This window comes from Phyllobates terribilis, unplaced genomic scaffold (genome assembly GCF_046119375.1).
Source record: "Phyllobates terribilis strain yellow unplaced genomic scaffold, ASM4611937v1 Scaffold_11__3_contigs__length_659146591, whole genome shotgun sequence".
Classification (NCBI taxonomy): domain Eukaryota; kingdom Metazoa; phylum Chordata; class Amphibia; order Anura; family Dendrobatidae; genus Phyllobates; species Phyllobates terribilis.
The window spans coordinates 261,751,547-261,769,476 of NW_027362771.1; the positions used below are offsets into that span (position 1 = coordinate 261,751,547).

At 39.4% G+C, this 17,930-nt stretch overlaps 1 protein-coding gene across 2 annotated transcripts in view; it reads left to right on the forward strand.

The window, feature by feature from the left end:
- Nucleotides 1–14,543, forward strand: part of SLC26A5 (solute carrier family 26 member 5) — a 77,374-nt gene extending 62,831 nt beyond the window's left edge. For both annotated transcript variants that reach the window (XM_073652263.1, XM_073652264.1), the window contains exons 17-19: nt 220–441; nt 2,047–2,101; nt 4,629–14,543. In XM_073652263.1, coding sequence (XP_073508364.1) covers nt 220–441; nt 2,047–2,101; nt 4,629–4,804 — 453 coding nt within the window. In that variant the 3' untranslated portion in view covers nt 4,805–14,543. The remainder of the gene's footprint in view (nt 1–219; nt 442–2,046; nt 2,102–4,628) is intronic.
- Nucleotides 14,544–17,930: the final 3,387 nt, after the last annotated feature.

Genomic DNA, 17,930 nt, shown 5'->3' on the forward strand with positions numbered 1-17,930 from the left:
TTCTTGAGGTATATTTCTTCCAGTTGTCGGCTGCTGCAGTAACATGATCTCCAATTATAACATTGCTGCAGCTATCGATATGGTCACATGTCACTGGACAACTTATTGGGACAGTGGATCTTGGTGTGGTGGTGCAGGGGCGAGTCTATTGATTGAGGACAAATTATGCAAGTCCATGTATTACAAGTTATTAGCCAGTTAGTATTTTGTATTTTTCAGACTAATGATGTGGAGATGGCTGTGAAACATGAACTGATGAATGATGATCCAGCCGCAGACTCAGGAAATGTGAAAAATGGATCAGCTGATAGAAATCTGCATAATTCAGCTTCTGAAGAGTTAGAGTATTTCATGAGTCCAATCATCAACACTCATTCTGTAATTTTGGACTTTACTCCTGTCAACTTTATAGATTCTGTGGGAGTGAAAGCACTAAAATCTGTAAGTTATCAAGATTAAACTGCTTCTTTTCACTGAAAGATAGTCATTTGTCAGGACAGGTTGCAGCAATCTGAAGAAACAGTTCCTCAGACCTGTGACTTAATTGACAGAAGAGCTAAATCTTAAGTTGCCAGACAAGTCTTTGACAGAAGAATAAACAAATCTTCTCCTCGGCTAAGCACAAAGGTTTTTTTTTCCTCCAGCCTCAATCCTCTGTGTGCAGTCAGCCGAGGAGAAGATCTATTTCTTCTCATGTCAGAACCATTCTCCAGCTCACCTGAGGTACATGTGTTTACAATACAGCCCCTCTGTCATTGAGACACAGGTCTCAGGATCAGTGTGTCTTCAGACTACAATCCATCCTGATACGTGACTTGGAGGGACTTGACATTTGACTTACATGACTGGGGAACGATTGCTTTACATGAGCACCATCTGTAACCTGATCTTTTATTTTGTTAGACTGTTAGGAGCGTTAAAATTGTTGCAGTAATTTTTAATTTTTTCAAGGAAATTTACAAAACTTAATTTTTTAGGGACATATTCCATTTTGAAGTGACTTTGGGGGTCCTACATACTGGAAACCCCCAAAAGTGATGCCATTTTCAAAACAGCACCCCTCAACTTTTTCAAAACTGCTGTCAGGTAGTTTATTATCCCTTAAGGTGCTTTTCAAGTGACATGACTGGAAAGAAAAATATTATTTTTGCCACCTAAATGTTGCTAACTTCTGAATAGGTCACTATAACCGGCAGAATCTAAGGCCGTTATTTGGCCTTGAATTGCCATAGCAACCATCAGGACCACACAATTATGATCTCAGGATGCCAATGGGGTGAAAGAGGGAGCCCCCACACTCTGGTAACTACCTAGATGCCATAGTCACTATTGACCTCAGCATCTAAGGAGTTAAACGGCCATGGTCGGTGCCAACACCAATTGTGGCTGATGCAGCAGAGTGTCCACTATAGTGTACAGCTGACAGCTGCTGCATTTTCACCCGTCGGGGATGCTATTCACTTATATCTCAGGTCAGTTTTATGTTGCATTGGTGGTCACTAAGGGGTTAAAGTCCTGTTACACATGTCAATGATCGGCCCAACAAACATTCTTTCCCAATCATTACCCAGCGACAAACTGATAAAGTCATTGTTTGTCATTGATCACATCTTCTATGCGGATCTAAAAATTATTGTTGGTCTTCAGCACACTTTCCACTGTAAACAGGTATGCATGATCAAAAAATTTTTTATGCACTATAGACTTTGTAACCTATGCATTTTATTGACTGCACACTCCACGGTGTGTGTGCTCAGACAACTTTGTTTTCCTTTCGCCCGATCTGTGCACTTCTAGGAAGACTTTGGGGTGATCTGTGGGGATCTCAGGATCCTCACTTATTTGTGGATCTGATATATTTTGAGTTTTCTTTAGACAGTTGAGCGCCAATCAACTTCTTATATTGTCGATTGCTGCTCGTTATCAGTAAATTTGTAATGTTTTTACTGAAATATTTTTTTTTGTACTGAAACAATACTGTCTGGACATTCTCGTGTTTCCTTTCCTAATATTGTTTTTTTTTTTGTTTTGTCTTCTGTTCTGCAGATAATCAAAGAGTACAAGGAGATTGGTGTTGATCTTTTCTTATCTGGTTGTAATGGTAAGCTATGGATCACAATCAGTTCTGTGTCCTTACATACATTTTGTGCCAGTTTTCATGCTTGCCTCTATTTAGTGTTCTATTTTTTAACCAATATGAAATCACACATAAATAATGTAATCATTTTGACATGATTAATTTATCCTGAGATTAGTCTATAAAAGTGGTTTTCCTAAAGTAGTAATTTACCAGTTATCCACAGCTTAGGTGACACACATCTGCTTACAGGAGTGCCAAGCTGCGACTCTTCCCCTTTCCTCCACATTGCACAACTATGTTGAGGAGTTTAACCTCTTTCCAACCCTTGCCGTATTCGTACGCACATTTGCGTATCCCCGGTTCAGTGAGGGCTGCTGCGCTGAGCCCTCACTGAACCGAGCACATGTCAGCTGATTCTTACAGCTGACATGTGCCCGCAACAGCCGCGGGTGGAATCGCGATCCACCCGCGGCTGTTAACATGTTAAATGCCGCTGTCAATCTCCGACAGCGGCATTTAATGTGCGCTTCCGGGTTGCGCGTCATAAGCCCCGCCCATCGGCGACCCCGTCACGTGATCGCGGGTCACCGATGGGTGGGCATGACAACCCAGGGTCTGCAGCAGACGCCTGTGGTTGTCATGATCTGGTCGCTATGAGCGCCACCTAGTGGTCGGCGCTCATAGCACAGGACCATTTCTGCTGCATGCAGGGGATCTGCTCGTCCCCTGTATGTAGCAGAGACGATCAGACAACTGCTGCTTCTAGTCTCCTATGGAGACTATTGAAGCATGCAGTAAGTGAAAAAAAAATGTTTTTAAAAATATAAAAAAAATCTAAAAGTTTAAATCACCCCCCTTTCGCCCCATTCAAAATAAAATATATAAAAAAAAAACCCACATACACATATTTGGTATCGCCGCGTTCAGAATCGCCCCATCTATCAATATAAAAAAAGAATTAATCCGATCGGTAAACGCTGTAACGAGAAAAAAATTCTAAACGCCAGAATTACGTTTTTTGGTCGCCGCAAAATTGCAATAAAATGCAATAACGGGCGATCAAAACATCGGATCTACCCCAAAATGTTATCAATAAAAACGTCAGCCCGGCGCGCAAAAAATAAGCCCTCACCCAGCCCCGGATCACGAAAAATGGAGACGCTACGGGTCTCGGAAAATGGCGCTATTTTTTTTTTAGTTTTTTTTACCAAATTTTGGAATTTTTTTTCACCACTTAAATATAAAATAACCTATACATGTTTGGTGTCTACGAACTCGTAATGACCTGGAGAATAAGAATGGCTGGTCAGTTTTAGCATTCAGTGAACGTGGTAAAAAAAAATAAATAAAAAACAACTGTGGTATTGCACTTTTTTTGCAATTTTACCGCACTTGGAATTTTTTTCCCGTTTTCCCGTACACGATATGGTAAAACTAGTAATGGCGTTGAAAAGTACAACTTGTCCCGCAAAAAATAAGCCCTCACACGGCCATATTGTCCAAAAAATAAAAACGCTATGGCTCTGGGAACAAGGGGAGCAAAAAACGAAAAAGCAAAAACGACAAAACCCAAGGTTGCGAAGGGGTTAAAGATAGCGGTGGCCAAGCAGGCACTGTACTGCTCCATTCATTGTCCATAGAGTTGACTGGAACTGGCCAGCAATATACTAGTCTATTTTCTTTCATTCCCAAAGACTTTGAAGTTAGTGGCATGCTCAACACCTCTTAAGTTCTCCTCACTTTGGTCACTTGATGTGATTCAGACTCTGATCTAGTGATGTGATCGATATGTGGAGACAAATTTTATTGCATTGGAGAGAGATTTTCTTTTTATACCGAAATGTCACTTGCCTTTGCAAAACATGAAGCAAACACATGAAGTTGTCACACTTATTAGGATCTCGATTCAGGACTGGAGAGATGTGGCCGTAGCAGAACCTACTGTATTATAAAATTCCACTCACAAAGTAAATTTCTTATACTGTTTTAGCCCCCCTTCAGTTTTTAACTTTCGGTCTAAGGAAGTAAAATTGTCCAAGACATTGTCAAGACTTTGGCGAATACATGCCTAATGTTAATGCATAGTTATGCTGATGTTTGCACCACCTGCAATACAGAAACAAAGCCGTTTAAAGAATAAAAGTACACATACTGCTGATTACATTCAATAATACTCGCATTTCTCTTGGAGAGTAAAGTTTACTTTATTTCACAAAAAATTAATTTGTGGGCAAAGATAACCATAACAAACTACAGTATCTTCCATTGAGAAAATAATTTCTATTGGAAGAAATATCTATTCGCTTATATATGCCACTTTCTTGATCAATGTTAAAAACATGACCCTCATACAGTCACAGAAGTTTATCACCATGGGTGCTGCTGTGTGACGATGTAGATGATCATTCCCGGACAGATTCATACACCGTGCCATTGTCTGAGAGTTCAGAACACTGAAAATAGTTACAATTAGCTTGTGTCCCTGTAAAATCCATGCTGGCTGTATATGTAAGGTATAATCTTCTGTGCATTTCTGCTTCTCTCACAGGACTGGTTGTTCGAGATTTGACCAGGTTGAATTTCTTTGATAAATCTATAAGAAGAGATATTCTATTCCACAGTATACATGATGCTGTGATCCACTGCAGGTTTAAAGCGTCCTCGTGGGCTCTCGTCTCCTCTGAAGAGCAAGTCCTCAGCTCCGACACTCAAAGTCAGATCTAAGCTTTCCTTTCACAAAGGAGAATGGTGCAATAATCCTTTTTAGATGTTGCCTCAGATTTTAATCCACACGTGCAGAATTAAGCTAGAATAAGACGTTGTATCTCCTACCTCCCTCTATCCGTTACAGAGCGAATGGCCTCAGAGCTTTATCAGAAGGGCTGATCACTCAGTCTTATACATCATGGAGTATACACAGAAGAACTGTGTAAGAATAGGGGCTCTGCCATTAGAGGACAGGCTTTTATGGTGGGTGTGGAAATCACCTTCTTTTTCTTTAGTTTTTTTCAAAGCATATGTCCTATTTTTAAGGTTCTGTACTGTGCCTCTGGTACTACATGTGATTCAAGGGCTTTGGGGAGAGGGGGAAAAAAACCTCTAAATAGCAGAAATACCTTTATCCACATGCGCTGCCTTTTAATACGACCTCAACTCCACTGGGAGCTGCTAACAGTACAATGAAATCTGATATTTCTATATTTGAAGTCTTTATTGCTGGATATAAAATACTCCCCAGTTCTTTTTTATAAATAGGGTAAATATTTTTAATAATGGTGTAACGTAAGGTTCTGTTCACACTGGCATGGTCCTATTTTAACAAGAGCTGTGGTGAATCTGTTCTGATTTGCATTCTGTCTCAATTGTTTTGTGATGAGCCCTGTCAGCTTTCTGGTATGCATTTAAGGCCACGGCCCCACTATCAGTATCTGGTCAGTATTTATTCTCAGGAGTGGGAGCCAAAACCAGGTGAGGAGAGAAAAGGTATAATAGAAACAAGTCACCAATTCTGCATTTATCACCCACTCCTGGTTTTGGCTCCCACTCACTCCTGAGAAAAAATACTGATAGTGGGGCCGTGGCCTAATTGAGATAATAGTGCAGCATGCTTCACTATACTGGTGGTCAGAGCAATAGATCTAATAAGTGTGAATAGAGGCTTATGAAACGTTATTCCATCATTAAAAGTGCTTTCTTAATTATTGATGACTTATATCGTTTCAATCCCGCAGAAACCTATGAGTATATATAATTAAAAATAATCTTATAATTGCAAAATTGTTATTTTGTCATCAAGGTAGTTCAGATAACTTTTTTTTTTAATGTTAATGTTTTATGCCTCAGAACACTTCAACACTTTACCTCTGTAAGTGACATGGGAAACTATAGGGAAGTTGAGAGTAGCTCAGAAAGGTTGAGTTCTCTAGATCTTAAAGGGGTATTCCTAATTATATAAGTTTGGACGCTATTCAGAGCCTCTTTTCTGGCAGATCCCCGAGTGTGCTAGCTACAGCAATCATCCATGCGAGGCCTTACCTGCACTTCATTAAGCCTAGTACACTAATGACAGGAGCTACAAACTCCTCATTACATATTTCTTTTTATAGAAATCTAAGCCACATAATGTAATACTACATTGTAATTGGGTTCTACCTCTGTCACACAGCCTGCTGGAGTGGAGTTATACAGGTTCATTCCACTGAGTTCACTGAGCCTGTAAAAATCCATCTTCAGTTTTCTGTCCCTAGTGGGAGCATAGTCTTCTTCCAAAGTTGCACAGATTTGCTTAACAAATGAACAAGTAAATGAACATGTGAGCCCTATCTCAATATTGTATTACATAGATGAAAGTCCAACTTATTTATCTCATGATAGTTGTTTTTTTTTATATTCTACATTATTCCGCTAAGGAATGGCCCATTTTGTCAGAAAAGTCCTTTGATAATCGTAAAGTCCCCCTACTGGGACCTATGGAAAATCTAGCATTTGGTGTTCAGTTTCCCTACAGCGCCACCAAAGTGGAAATAAAGCTTTACGCAGTGGCCATTCACATGAACAGTTTGTCTGTGTAATGTGGGTTAGGACAAGTCACGAGACATGCTCTTTGTGACCCCTCTCCACTATGTCCTCCAGATGAGGGTCATGAAAATAGGACCTCCTCTTTATGAAGTCAGAAGTCCCCAACAGACTATATAATAGTTTCCCACAGTTACTGGTTTTATTTACACAAGAGGAGATGCATTTATCTGTTTGTGTAAATGTCTTTTATGTGGCTTTAACCAAGTAACGTGCTTACCTTCTTGGTGAAGAAGGGAAATCTTCATTTCTAAGCTTTTTTATGAGAGTGGAAACTAAAAGCTAGATGGTCAATATAGAGTATGAGAATGGCTGGGGATACATAAAGACCAGAATACAGGGCATTTTCTGTGCTAACACTCTGAATAGTGGCTGTAAACATTTGGTGGAAATCTTGCTTGTTGGTAAATTCTTAAATTTGCAGTGGCATCTGATGACAATCTAATCTCCCACCCAAATTCCCAGACTTACCTCTGGTATGCACGTGCTATTTCTGTTATCCAGCGGTGGTTAATACTGCACATCCTTAACTGGGTTAATTACAATTATGTGATATATTATTGTACTATATTTTAGGCTCTGAAGTGACTTTTTTATTAGTAGAAATGTATCCCAAGATCAACTGCTAATTGCTAATTTATAAAAACAAAAATGACAAAAGCCTTAAAACCGCGTGACTGTGACTCTTCTCACCAAAACCAGACATTTTCCGTGTTTGTGTTACCGCTTTAAAAATAGGAATGTATTCATGTGGTTGAAAATAATGTTGGGGGGAAAAAAAACAACTTGTAAGCTCTATGTATTGATGTGTGCCTGTTACATATGCTAGGAATTATGAGTATATGGTTTATTACTGGGCAGTTGTTTTTGTAATATATGCAGATAAACCAAATTTAGGTGATCAGCATTATGGGGAAATGCTTTTATTGTATAAATACTTAGTGTAAATGAAGATGGTTGATTTGTGTATGGTGAACGTGTAATATATATATATATATAATATATTTTATATTGCAAATGTATTTTAAAATGTAATAATTGGGTTCAGGGGTTTTCACTCCACATCAGCCTCCGCTGCCTCAGTCTTATCTGACAGGCGCAGTGGTGACATCACAACAGTGCACTTAGCATAGCTGTGACTGGTGGCAGCAGTCAAGGTCAGTGACTGGTGGCAGCAGTCAAGTGTGCTGTAGCCTTGACGTCACCACTGCACCTCGTCAAGAAATGGCCAGAGACATAATGCTGGGCCTGGGGAGGGTGAGTTAATTATTTTAGGGTGAGTTAATTATTTTAGGGTGAGTTAATTATTTTAGGGTGAGTTAATCATTTTAGGATGAGTTAATTATTTTAATCTAGTGGAAGCCGAGGTGGAGGAAGAGCGAATTCCCAGAAAACTTCTTTCATTTAAATGTGCATTGTAGGTTTGTATTACATCTCTGTGCTTTCTGCTGGTATCACATGTTGTGGCCAAAGTCTGACCGATGTGGACATGGGTAGCAAGCAGTTTTGGTTTATGCCCATGGGGTGACGGCTGTTGTATTCCATACCTGAATAGCTGTTAACAATGAAAGCTCAGTTTCTGTAATTTGCAAACTTGTGCTGCTCAGCATGTCACCGCAGTTTTTGGCTGCAATGTGTGAATGCAGCCTTAGTGTATCCTAAAAAAAAAAAAAAAAAAAAGATTGCAAGCCTCACACTCATGTAATAATTTAACACTATTGATTTGCATTAATTTCCCCTTTTGTATATTTGACTGTACTATCAATGCAAATGGCTTTATCTTAGTCAAATTTGTCCCAATGTAATATAAGTTGCTGTAGGCATGAGAAATCCATTGATAAAGTCCCTGATACGCCATACGAACGTGCCAGGGGATCACAATAGTGACTGCATTCTAGAATAAAGCAGATTTTAAACTGCAGATATACAGTATTTCTGTCCCTAGAATTCACAGGATTTGCCAGCAATGTATGTGAAGTTGGGAAAATATCTGCATGGAATAATGATCCTGAAGCGGATTTGAAAGCCACAAAATGTTTATTATTGCCATAGAATGAAAGTGTGGCTAATCCATGGCAAATATTTCAGCTGCATATTTGCTTATTGCAAATCTGCTTTATGTAAACATAGTCTAATCTATGAACATGTTTATACTCCTCCTTTGGCAAGATATATGGATTGTTGGATCAAAAATGAAAAGACCATCCCTCCCCCACCTAAAAAAAAAAAAAAAACAACCCCCCCCCCCCCCAAAAAAAAACAAACAAAACAAAAACAAAACATACTTCCTATTGGTCTCTGGCATTATTCTTGCATACTCAGTACAAGACCTTATTGTACGTGGATAGAGGAAAAAATGCACTAGAGCCCATGTGACTTGGTACAAACAACATGTACTAAAGTAAAAAAAAAAACACTATTGTTTATTTAGATATTTAAGAAAAATAACTTATTTTTACTTTTATTTCTATAAAGTACATTTGGCAGTAGAACCTATAGAGATAATATTGATGCTTGATATTCTGAAGGGCCTCCGGAAAAGGGAAAAAATGGGCCTTTTAGCTTTAGCTGCTAGTTGTTAATGCTGCAATTTATTTCTACAATGCTTCTTTAGTTTGTGTGTCCCATGTCATCTTTTTAAGCTAGCCATTTATTGATGAGTATGATTTTGAATGCAAGAGATACAGTAATATGGTAACTAAAGCAAGCAACATATCTTTAAATTATAGACTGTAATCCTCATCTCTCCATGAAGGTTAAAAAAAAATTAATTTGTATTAAAATGATCCTTACAGGACTATATGGAGAGACCTGATTAGTCCAGTGCAGCCATTGACCGGCTTCTCCCATCTTGTTCCAGTTGATAAACAGGTCTGATCCTATGTACACATATGGGTGAGTCCTGTCAATCAACTGGAGTCGGGAGGGGGAAAAAACAGCCGGAGACTACATCTTACTAGTCTGGTCTCTTACTATAGTCCCCAGCCAGCTTCTTAAAGGGAATGTGTAATAAAAATGTAAACAATTCATAAAATGTAAAGTATTTAATATTTTTCATTGCAAAAACTTTTTTAATGGTATAAAATATGACAATAATTGAAACAATTTTGATATTTTCAACTTTTAAACACTAGGAGGAGTAGCTGCTGAAATTTGCCATGAAATCCTAGTGTAGTGCTAGCTCACTTTACGACTGCAGTAAAAGTAGTTGGCTCTGCTCGCACATGTCTGATGTCACTCCTCCCTTCTGGGTGTTTCCAAAAGGATAAGGGAGGATGACGTTTAGGATCACAGGGCAAAGCCATTTTGATGGTGACTTCAAAGTGACCCGGACATGTAGACAATGTCACAGAGGATGGCTATCAGCGCCAATTCTGTTAGTTGGTATAGCTCGCTGTATCACAGACTAGGATTAGATACGCAGACTGTCTCACATGCAGCGAGATACAGGCCTCAGCGGAGTATATCACATACACTGCTCACAAAAACTTAGGGATATTTGGCTTTGGGGTGAAATTTCAGAATGAACCTAAAATGCACTCCAATCTTTTTCAGGTGAACTTAATGTGACTGTCTCAAAACTTTTGAATGCACATGTCCAACTGATCAATGTTTCAGTACTTTTTGCACAACTTTCTCTTCTCTAACAAGGAGCTTAATGGCAAAATTTACAACAGGTGTTTGATCCATGAAGTGGCCGATAAATTTTGGGGTTCAATTAGAATTGGTATTAAGCAGTCCTCCTCATCATGGTGTTCACATTTTGACATCATGAGACCAATATGGCGCCTAACAATTGATCAATAGTACCTCGCCAGTGTGAGGCTTTAATCAAGATGTTCTCAGACGGAAGTAGCCACTGAGCTGAGAGTGTCACCAGCAGATTACAACAGAGAGACTGGAAGAGTCACGGAAAGGCGTAGAAGTGGACGTCCTTTGGCCATATCCCATGCTGCTGACTGCTGCATTGTGAACAATGCCCTTCGGAACTGGATGATGGATGTCACGCAAGTCCATGCACATTTAAGCGATGTGAGAGGCACTCAAGTGTTATGTCAGACCATTCAAAACCATTTACATCAGCGTGGCCTACGTGCTGGACGACCTGCAAGGGTACCTGGCCACACCACCAGGCTAGGAACCAGTGGGCCTCTGTGCTGTTCACTGATTAAAGCCAATTCATGCTTAGCAGAAATGATGGCCGCCAATGATGTTGGAGACGTCAAGGAGAGCACTATGCATTAGCCACTCTTGTCACCAGACGAGCTTTTGGTGGTGGTGTTAGTGTGGGCAGGTGTGTCTAGTCAATACAAAACTGCCCTACACGTTGTGAATGGTACAGTGACCAGCCCTAACTACTTGAATAACATCATTAATCCAGTCATTGTGCCACTGCATGAACAACACAGGCCAGATTTAATTTTCTTGGACAACAATGCTCCAGCTCATCGAGGTAGCAGCATTAGGGAACGGCTGCTGGAGACTGGGGTGCCTCAAACGGAGTGGCCTGCACATTTTCCAGACCTGAATCCCATAGAAAACCTATGGTATCAGCTGAGTTGCCGTGTAGAGGCTTGTAATTCTGTACCCCAGAACCTTAATGACCTGAAGGCCGCCCTTCAAGAAGAGTGGGATGCCATGCCTCAGCAGACAATAACTACACTCGTGAACAGCATGAGACGGTGTTGTAAAGCTGGGGGGGGGGGGGGGTTATGCCCACCACTGTTGTTGGCTTTTGTTTCAATAAATTATTTGAGATAAGGAAATCACCATTGCGTGCTTCTACTTACATACCCTACTTTCATGATAAAATATCACTGTAGCATGAGCTTTTTACGTTTTCTATAAATTTCACCCGAACGTCAAATATCCCTAGCTTTTTTGTGAGTAGTACAGCGTTTCAAAGTAAAACAGACCTGGCTGCAATCGTGCAACTTTTCTGATACATCCTGCCCAAGTCACAGGCAGCATGTATCTAGTGACAGGTTCCCTTTAACTGACAAGAGGCCCATAAGCATGACAAATCAGTGTGACTTTATTAAGCTCCAAACTAAATTTGCCCTCTTATGGGGTGCCATGTGACCACCTCTATTGTGCTTTCCACTTGCTGGCGTCTTGGATCTACAGACCAAAGAAGTACCATATTTGGATGTCAGCTTTTTTTTTTGTGCTGCCTCTTGTCCATCACATGTGTAAAGATGCAGTAGTTTTGTGGAACTCTGTTTAAGGTCAAGTTCAGACAGCTATACTAAAGCTCAGGCCAGTAACGCCCACAAATTGTTTACGTGATTGGCTCTGCATGCTCTTGCTCATGGTGGGCGACTGCATTAGCTGCCTGTTATTTACAGTAGTGTTCAAAATAATAGCAGTCCAATATGACTAACCAGATTAATCACTGTTTTTAGTATAAATTATATTACCACATGTCAAAATTTACCAGTTGGTGCAGTAGATTCTAAAAAAAACAACAGACTCAGCATACATCATCTGCATGTTTTTGAGTCTGTGTATTTGAATAATTGAAAAGGGATGTGTTCAAAATAATAGCAGTGTGGAGTTCAATTAGTGAGGTCAATCATTCTGTGAAGAACCAGGTGTGAATCAAGGTGGCCCTTATTTAAGGGTGAAGCCAGCACATGGTATACATGCATTTCTCCTTGATAGCGTGAGAAATATGGGTCGTTCGAGACACTGTTCAGAAGAACAGCGTACTTTGATTAAAAAGTTGATTGGAGAGGGTAAAACTTCTAAGTGCAGACAATGATCTCCAATGCTTTAAAATGGAAAGCAAAACCAGAGATACGTGGAAGAAAACAGAAGGCTACCCTTCGAATGGATCGAAGTATAGCCGGAATGGCAAAGGCTCAGCCAATGATCAGCTCCAGGATGATCAAAGACAGTCTCAAGTTACCTGTGAGTACTGTGACAGTTAGAAGACGCCTGTGTGAAGCTAATCTCTTAGCAAGAAGACCCTGCAAAGTCCCACTGTAAAAAAAAACAACATGTACTGAAGCAGATACAATTTGCCAAAGAACACAACCACTGACCTTAAGAGAAATGGACAAACATTTTGTGGACTGATGAAAGTATAATTGTTCTTTTTGGGTGCAAGGGCCGCAGACAGTTCGTCAGATGACTCCCAAACTGCATTCAAGCCACAGTACACTCTGAAGACAGTGAAGCATCAGGATATGGCCATGTTTCTCTTACTACGGTGCCGGAACTATTTACCACATATACTAGGGATCATGGACCAGTTTGCATATATTAAAATACTTGAAGAGGTCATGTTGCCCTAAGCTGAAGAGGATATACCCTTGAAATGGGTGTTTCAACAAGACAACGACCCTAAACACACCAGTAAACGAGGAAAATCTTGGTTCCAGCCCAACAAAATTGAGGTTATGGAGTGGCCAGCCCAATCCTCGGACCTTCATCCGATACAACACTTGTGCGGTGACATCAAAAATGCCGTTTCTGAGGCAAAGTCAAAAAATTGCAGGATGTAGTCAAAGCATCCTGGGCTGGAATAACAGTTGACGCTTATGTAACATAGATGTGAAGCAGTTCTAAAAAATAAAAAAAACTGTGGGTATACAACTAAATATAAGGTTAGTGATTCACAGTAATGCTAAATCCTCAAAAAAAGAGTACATATTGTGAGTTTGTAAAGACAAATGCGGACACATTTTTTTAGAACAGCCCAATGTTTATTTTATGTTATTTTCTGTAAAGTAGTTTAAATTATATAAATTTCTAATTTTGAATTAGAAAACAGTGTGCAATATTCAATGAATGGAAATAAAAACTAGTATAAAGACTGTGCTTAAATCATGTTTTTGAACACTTATTTTGAACACTACTGTAGATAAAGCATTTTGATGACTGACTTAACAAGTTTTGTAATCAGACATGGCTGTTAAAAAAAAAAATAGATAATACATCTCACTGTTAGGATTATGCTGATCTTACAACCATCTATCCACTACTTCGCAAAACTGCCTTATATTTACACTTTAATAGTGACAAGTTGTTTTACATGCCCACTTGTTTGTAACCGATCCAGTATTGGGGAAAAAAACTGATACAAAATAGACTAAAGTTTGTTTGTGAATGGATGAGTCTTTCAGTTTTGCATCTTTGTTACGATTGTAATTGATCTGTTCTTACTAGAGGTGTCTCTGATGGTCAGTTATTTCATCCATGACGATTTCATCCCCATTCAAATGAATGTGTGTACTTTGTTTTAATGATCCCAAAACCTAAAATAACTACTGCACATCGGAACAGAACCTTACATTGCACATAGCCCTGGTCCGGGAAAAATGTATATGTTACCAATGTAAACTGTAGATAAAGGGAATTTATGATGTGAAAATGCTGTTGATCACATGGAACTGCATAGTACCTAGAAAACTTATTTTGGACTCAGTTTTTAATAGACAACTGTTCAGAAATATGTTCCTAGGATTGTTTCTTTAATGGAGCTGTGGCCAATTTAATGCCTCACAATACACATTAATATAACATTTATTGCTACATAACTAGAAAATACTGCTTGCTTTGTATTTCTTTGTGGGGATCCAAGAGAAAAAGTATGCAAATTATCTCTCCTCCAGAGCGAGGATACTGACTCTAGTGCCAGCTATAGGGTGGGTTTCTCTGGTTTGGCTAATATTCCTAGTTGAGTTTCAAGGCCCTTTAATGGGTTGGATATTATATTACTAGAGCCAGATAGGAGTGTATATAACCTGTGTAAGATCTTGCACTTCTGGAGGAGAGCTATATTACTTGGATTCTAAACTACGTTCTATTAATTCCTTCCTTTTTTTCATGTTTACTGCCATATCCCTGTCTCCATAAAATGTGTGGTTAGAAAAATGTATAATTGACAACTACCTTCTTTTATTGCACTTCAAAATGGTTAATGTTACAAAAGTTGCTTACTAAATTATTGAAATCTAAGGTGGATGATATAGTATTAATGTTTTATATTGTTATTTATAAATTGGAAGTAATTAGGTCAAAAGCTAACTCATCACCTATGAAAACTAGAAAAGAGGGATTTTTGGTACTTACCGTAAAATCTCTTTCTTGGAGCCTTCATTGGGGGAAACAGGTAACTATGGAAAGTACCTCTTAACTGCTTCCCTAGAAGCAGCCAAATGCACAGCCCAGGCCAGCAGCAATACCTACATATGGCTACGGTATTGCTGCTGGTCCAGCCTACGCAGTTGGCTGCATCTAGGGAAGCAGTTAGGTACTTTCCATAGTTACTAGGGTTGAGAGAGTATGTTCTGTCAGAGTATGCTCGGGCCGAGCTCCGAGTATTTATAGCTGCTCGGTGATAAGGTTAAATCGCTCCCGTGTGCATGATTTGCAACTGTTTGACAGCTTTATTACATGGGAGGAATGTGTAAGAAATAGACATTCCTCCCATGTAATAAAGCTGTCAAACAGTTGCAAATCATGCACACAGGAGCGATTTAACCTAATCACAGAGCAGCTGTAAATACTCGGAGCTCGGCCCGAACATACTCAGCGAAAGGGTTAATAGAACATACTCGCTCAACACTAATAGTTACCTGTGTCCCCCAATGAAGCGATAAAGAAACCTAATTTTCTTAAATTAAAATCTATGGGATATTATATATATATATATATACATATATATACATATACATATATATACATACATACATACATACACACACACACACACACACACACACACACACACACACACACCAGATTGTCCAGGCTACAAAAAAAATCTGCATATAAAAGTAGCAGCATTGTGAATGAAATTTCACAAAATCTCATTGACGTGATGCAGAAAGAATCAGCAGTATAAATTCACTGGCACTGCGGATTTAAAATCTGCAGCATTTTCTTAAAGGGTTAGTCCGAAACCCAAAAGTAAATTTCAATTAGTAACTTTTTTGTAATAGATTAGTTTTTAAAGATTTAAGTCCTGGTAAAATTCCCTACCATTCACTCTATACTACAACTTAGGGTTCTGTTTATTGCACACTTCCTATGACGATTTGTTTGAGAATACCAGTGCAGGATGGGATTCTCCAGCGAATCGTTATCTGCTGGCTGAAACTGCTGTCACTCCCCTTTCTGCCCTGAAATAAAGCGTCAACGAGGGTGGGGGTTGGAAGCCGTGAAATGCCGACACTCTCCTTGCTGTGTTGAAACGAAGACTCATCAGTGACTCTTGTTTCAAGGGCTAGTCCCTGCGGTGTCTCCCTTATGCACCATCTCCCCGAGCGCAGCGTCGGGTTTGTTGTCTGTTTAGATGGGTCGTAATAATCAGGCATCAGAACGGTGTCACTATACCTGGTGTGCAGGAGGACTAGCGTTGCCCCCGCAGGCAATTTCATTGGTCTCTATCGGGCATAGCGACACCACTCTGCTGCCGGCTTATTACTATTCATCTAAGCAGACCGGACCCTACGCTCATCACACAGGGGAGACACTGCACAAAGCAGACAGAGCAGGGACCAGCCTCTGAAACGAGTCACTGATGATGCCTCGTTTCAGGGCGGCAAACTAAGCAAGAGCGTCTCGGGATGTCCCAGCCCCCTCCCCTCGATGCTTAGTTTCAGAGTGACAGCAGATTCAGCCAGCAGATGTCAATTCATTTGAGTATCCCATCATGCACTGTGATTCTTAAATGAATCGTCATAGGAAGTGGGCAATATAAACAGAACCCTCAGTTGCAGGACAAAGTGAATGGTAGAGAATTTTAGTTGACTTAACTTACAAAATGTATTTGTTTTTAAAGATTTATTAATTTAAATTTACTTTTGTGTTTTGGACTAACCCTTTAAATTCTTCCGAAATTCCACAGGATACAACCAGTGGCATGTTGACTAAGAAAAAGAAAAAAAAGTTACTTGAATAGATTAAATAAGGCTAAATTACATGAAGATTGTAAAGACGCATATCTTATCAGTCCTCACCCTATTTTTTAGTGTATATGTTATTTTCAGCCTCGTGTATGAAAGCTGAGAACATTTCAGCTATTACGGCCCAGATTCATTATTGCCATCGCATTTGTTTTGTCTAGTTTTGCGTATTTTGTGCCTTTCTTTGCTAACAGGATACAATTTCAAAAAACATCACAGAAAAAGATACAGCCTTACCCACACCTAAATCAGATTACCAATGCATTAGCAGGATGCAGCAGACCCCATGATATAGGTGGGAGCAGCACAGGTGTAAATACTGAAGAAAACAACCACTCACAAACCTACCAATTCATGGAGGAAGTGGCTGTGTAGTATTTAAAATGCAGAGATGAGGCTTGCATAGGACTCCAGTCACACACACGTGTGATGCAGTGTGTCTGACTCACAGCCTGTTGATGACGCCCATACTATTAGATCAGACAGGCTGTCCAGCATGATGTAAGTGCACAAGGACAGACCCCATTACACCCAACCAACACTAACGGCCTGACTGCATCCTTTTTAAGTCTACTTAATGTGTTTATTTTGTTTGATGCTGTGGCAGAGTACTGATTCCAGATGTTTTTTTTCTTGTTTCCTCAATTGCGTCTTTTCAAGTTTGCAAAATATGGTGCAAATCCACTTCAGTCTCCCCTTGGTGTATTTTTGGAGTATGCCAGTATTTTGGCACCAAAAAGTCACAAAAATGGTTCAAGACAGAAATAAGACCATTTTTGACCTTGACCTAAGTTTATGAATTGTGTGTGCCAATTTGAAGAATTTGGCACAAAAAACGGCAACTAATAAAATGCAAAACAGGAAAGTGACTTAAAAAGAAATGCAAATGATGAATTGGGGCCAAAGTCTGGCAAAAAAAAAAAAATTCCCATCTACTTTATCTTGTACTACAAACATAAAATGTATTTCCATACACATGGTTATAATGCACATTTGGATATATGTCTGGTCAGTGACCGTATGACTTCTATAATGGCGAATATATATATATATATATATATATATATATTTTTTTTAAATCAATGTTCAGTAAAGTTCAGATGAAGGAAAATACATACATGTGTTCCTGAAATCTATATAGCTTACTAATACACATGTATCAGCAAAGTACAGATACTGTACTTCCACAAGAAATGCTCCTGTGTCGAGCACAAACCGGAAAAGAGCTGCTGGGATTGACAATGAAACAGGGACATAGGTGGAGCTATGCTTATACTAGTATGAGTAAGTTCTAGATTTTTCAGGAAACATTTCCTCTAGGAGGTTGCTTTAAATCAGTATCTGTGCTATCATTATTA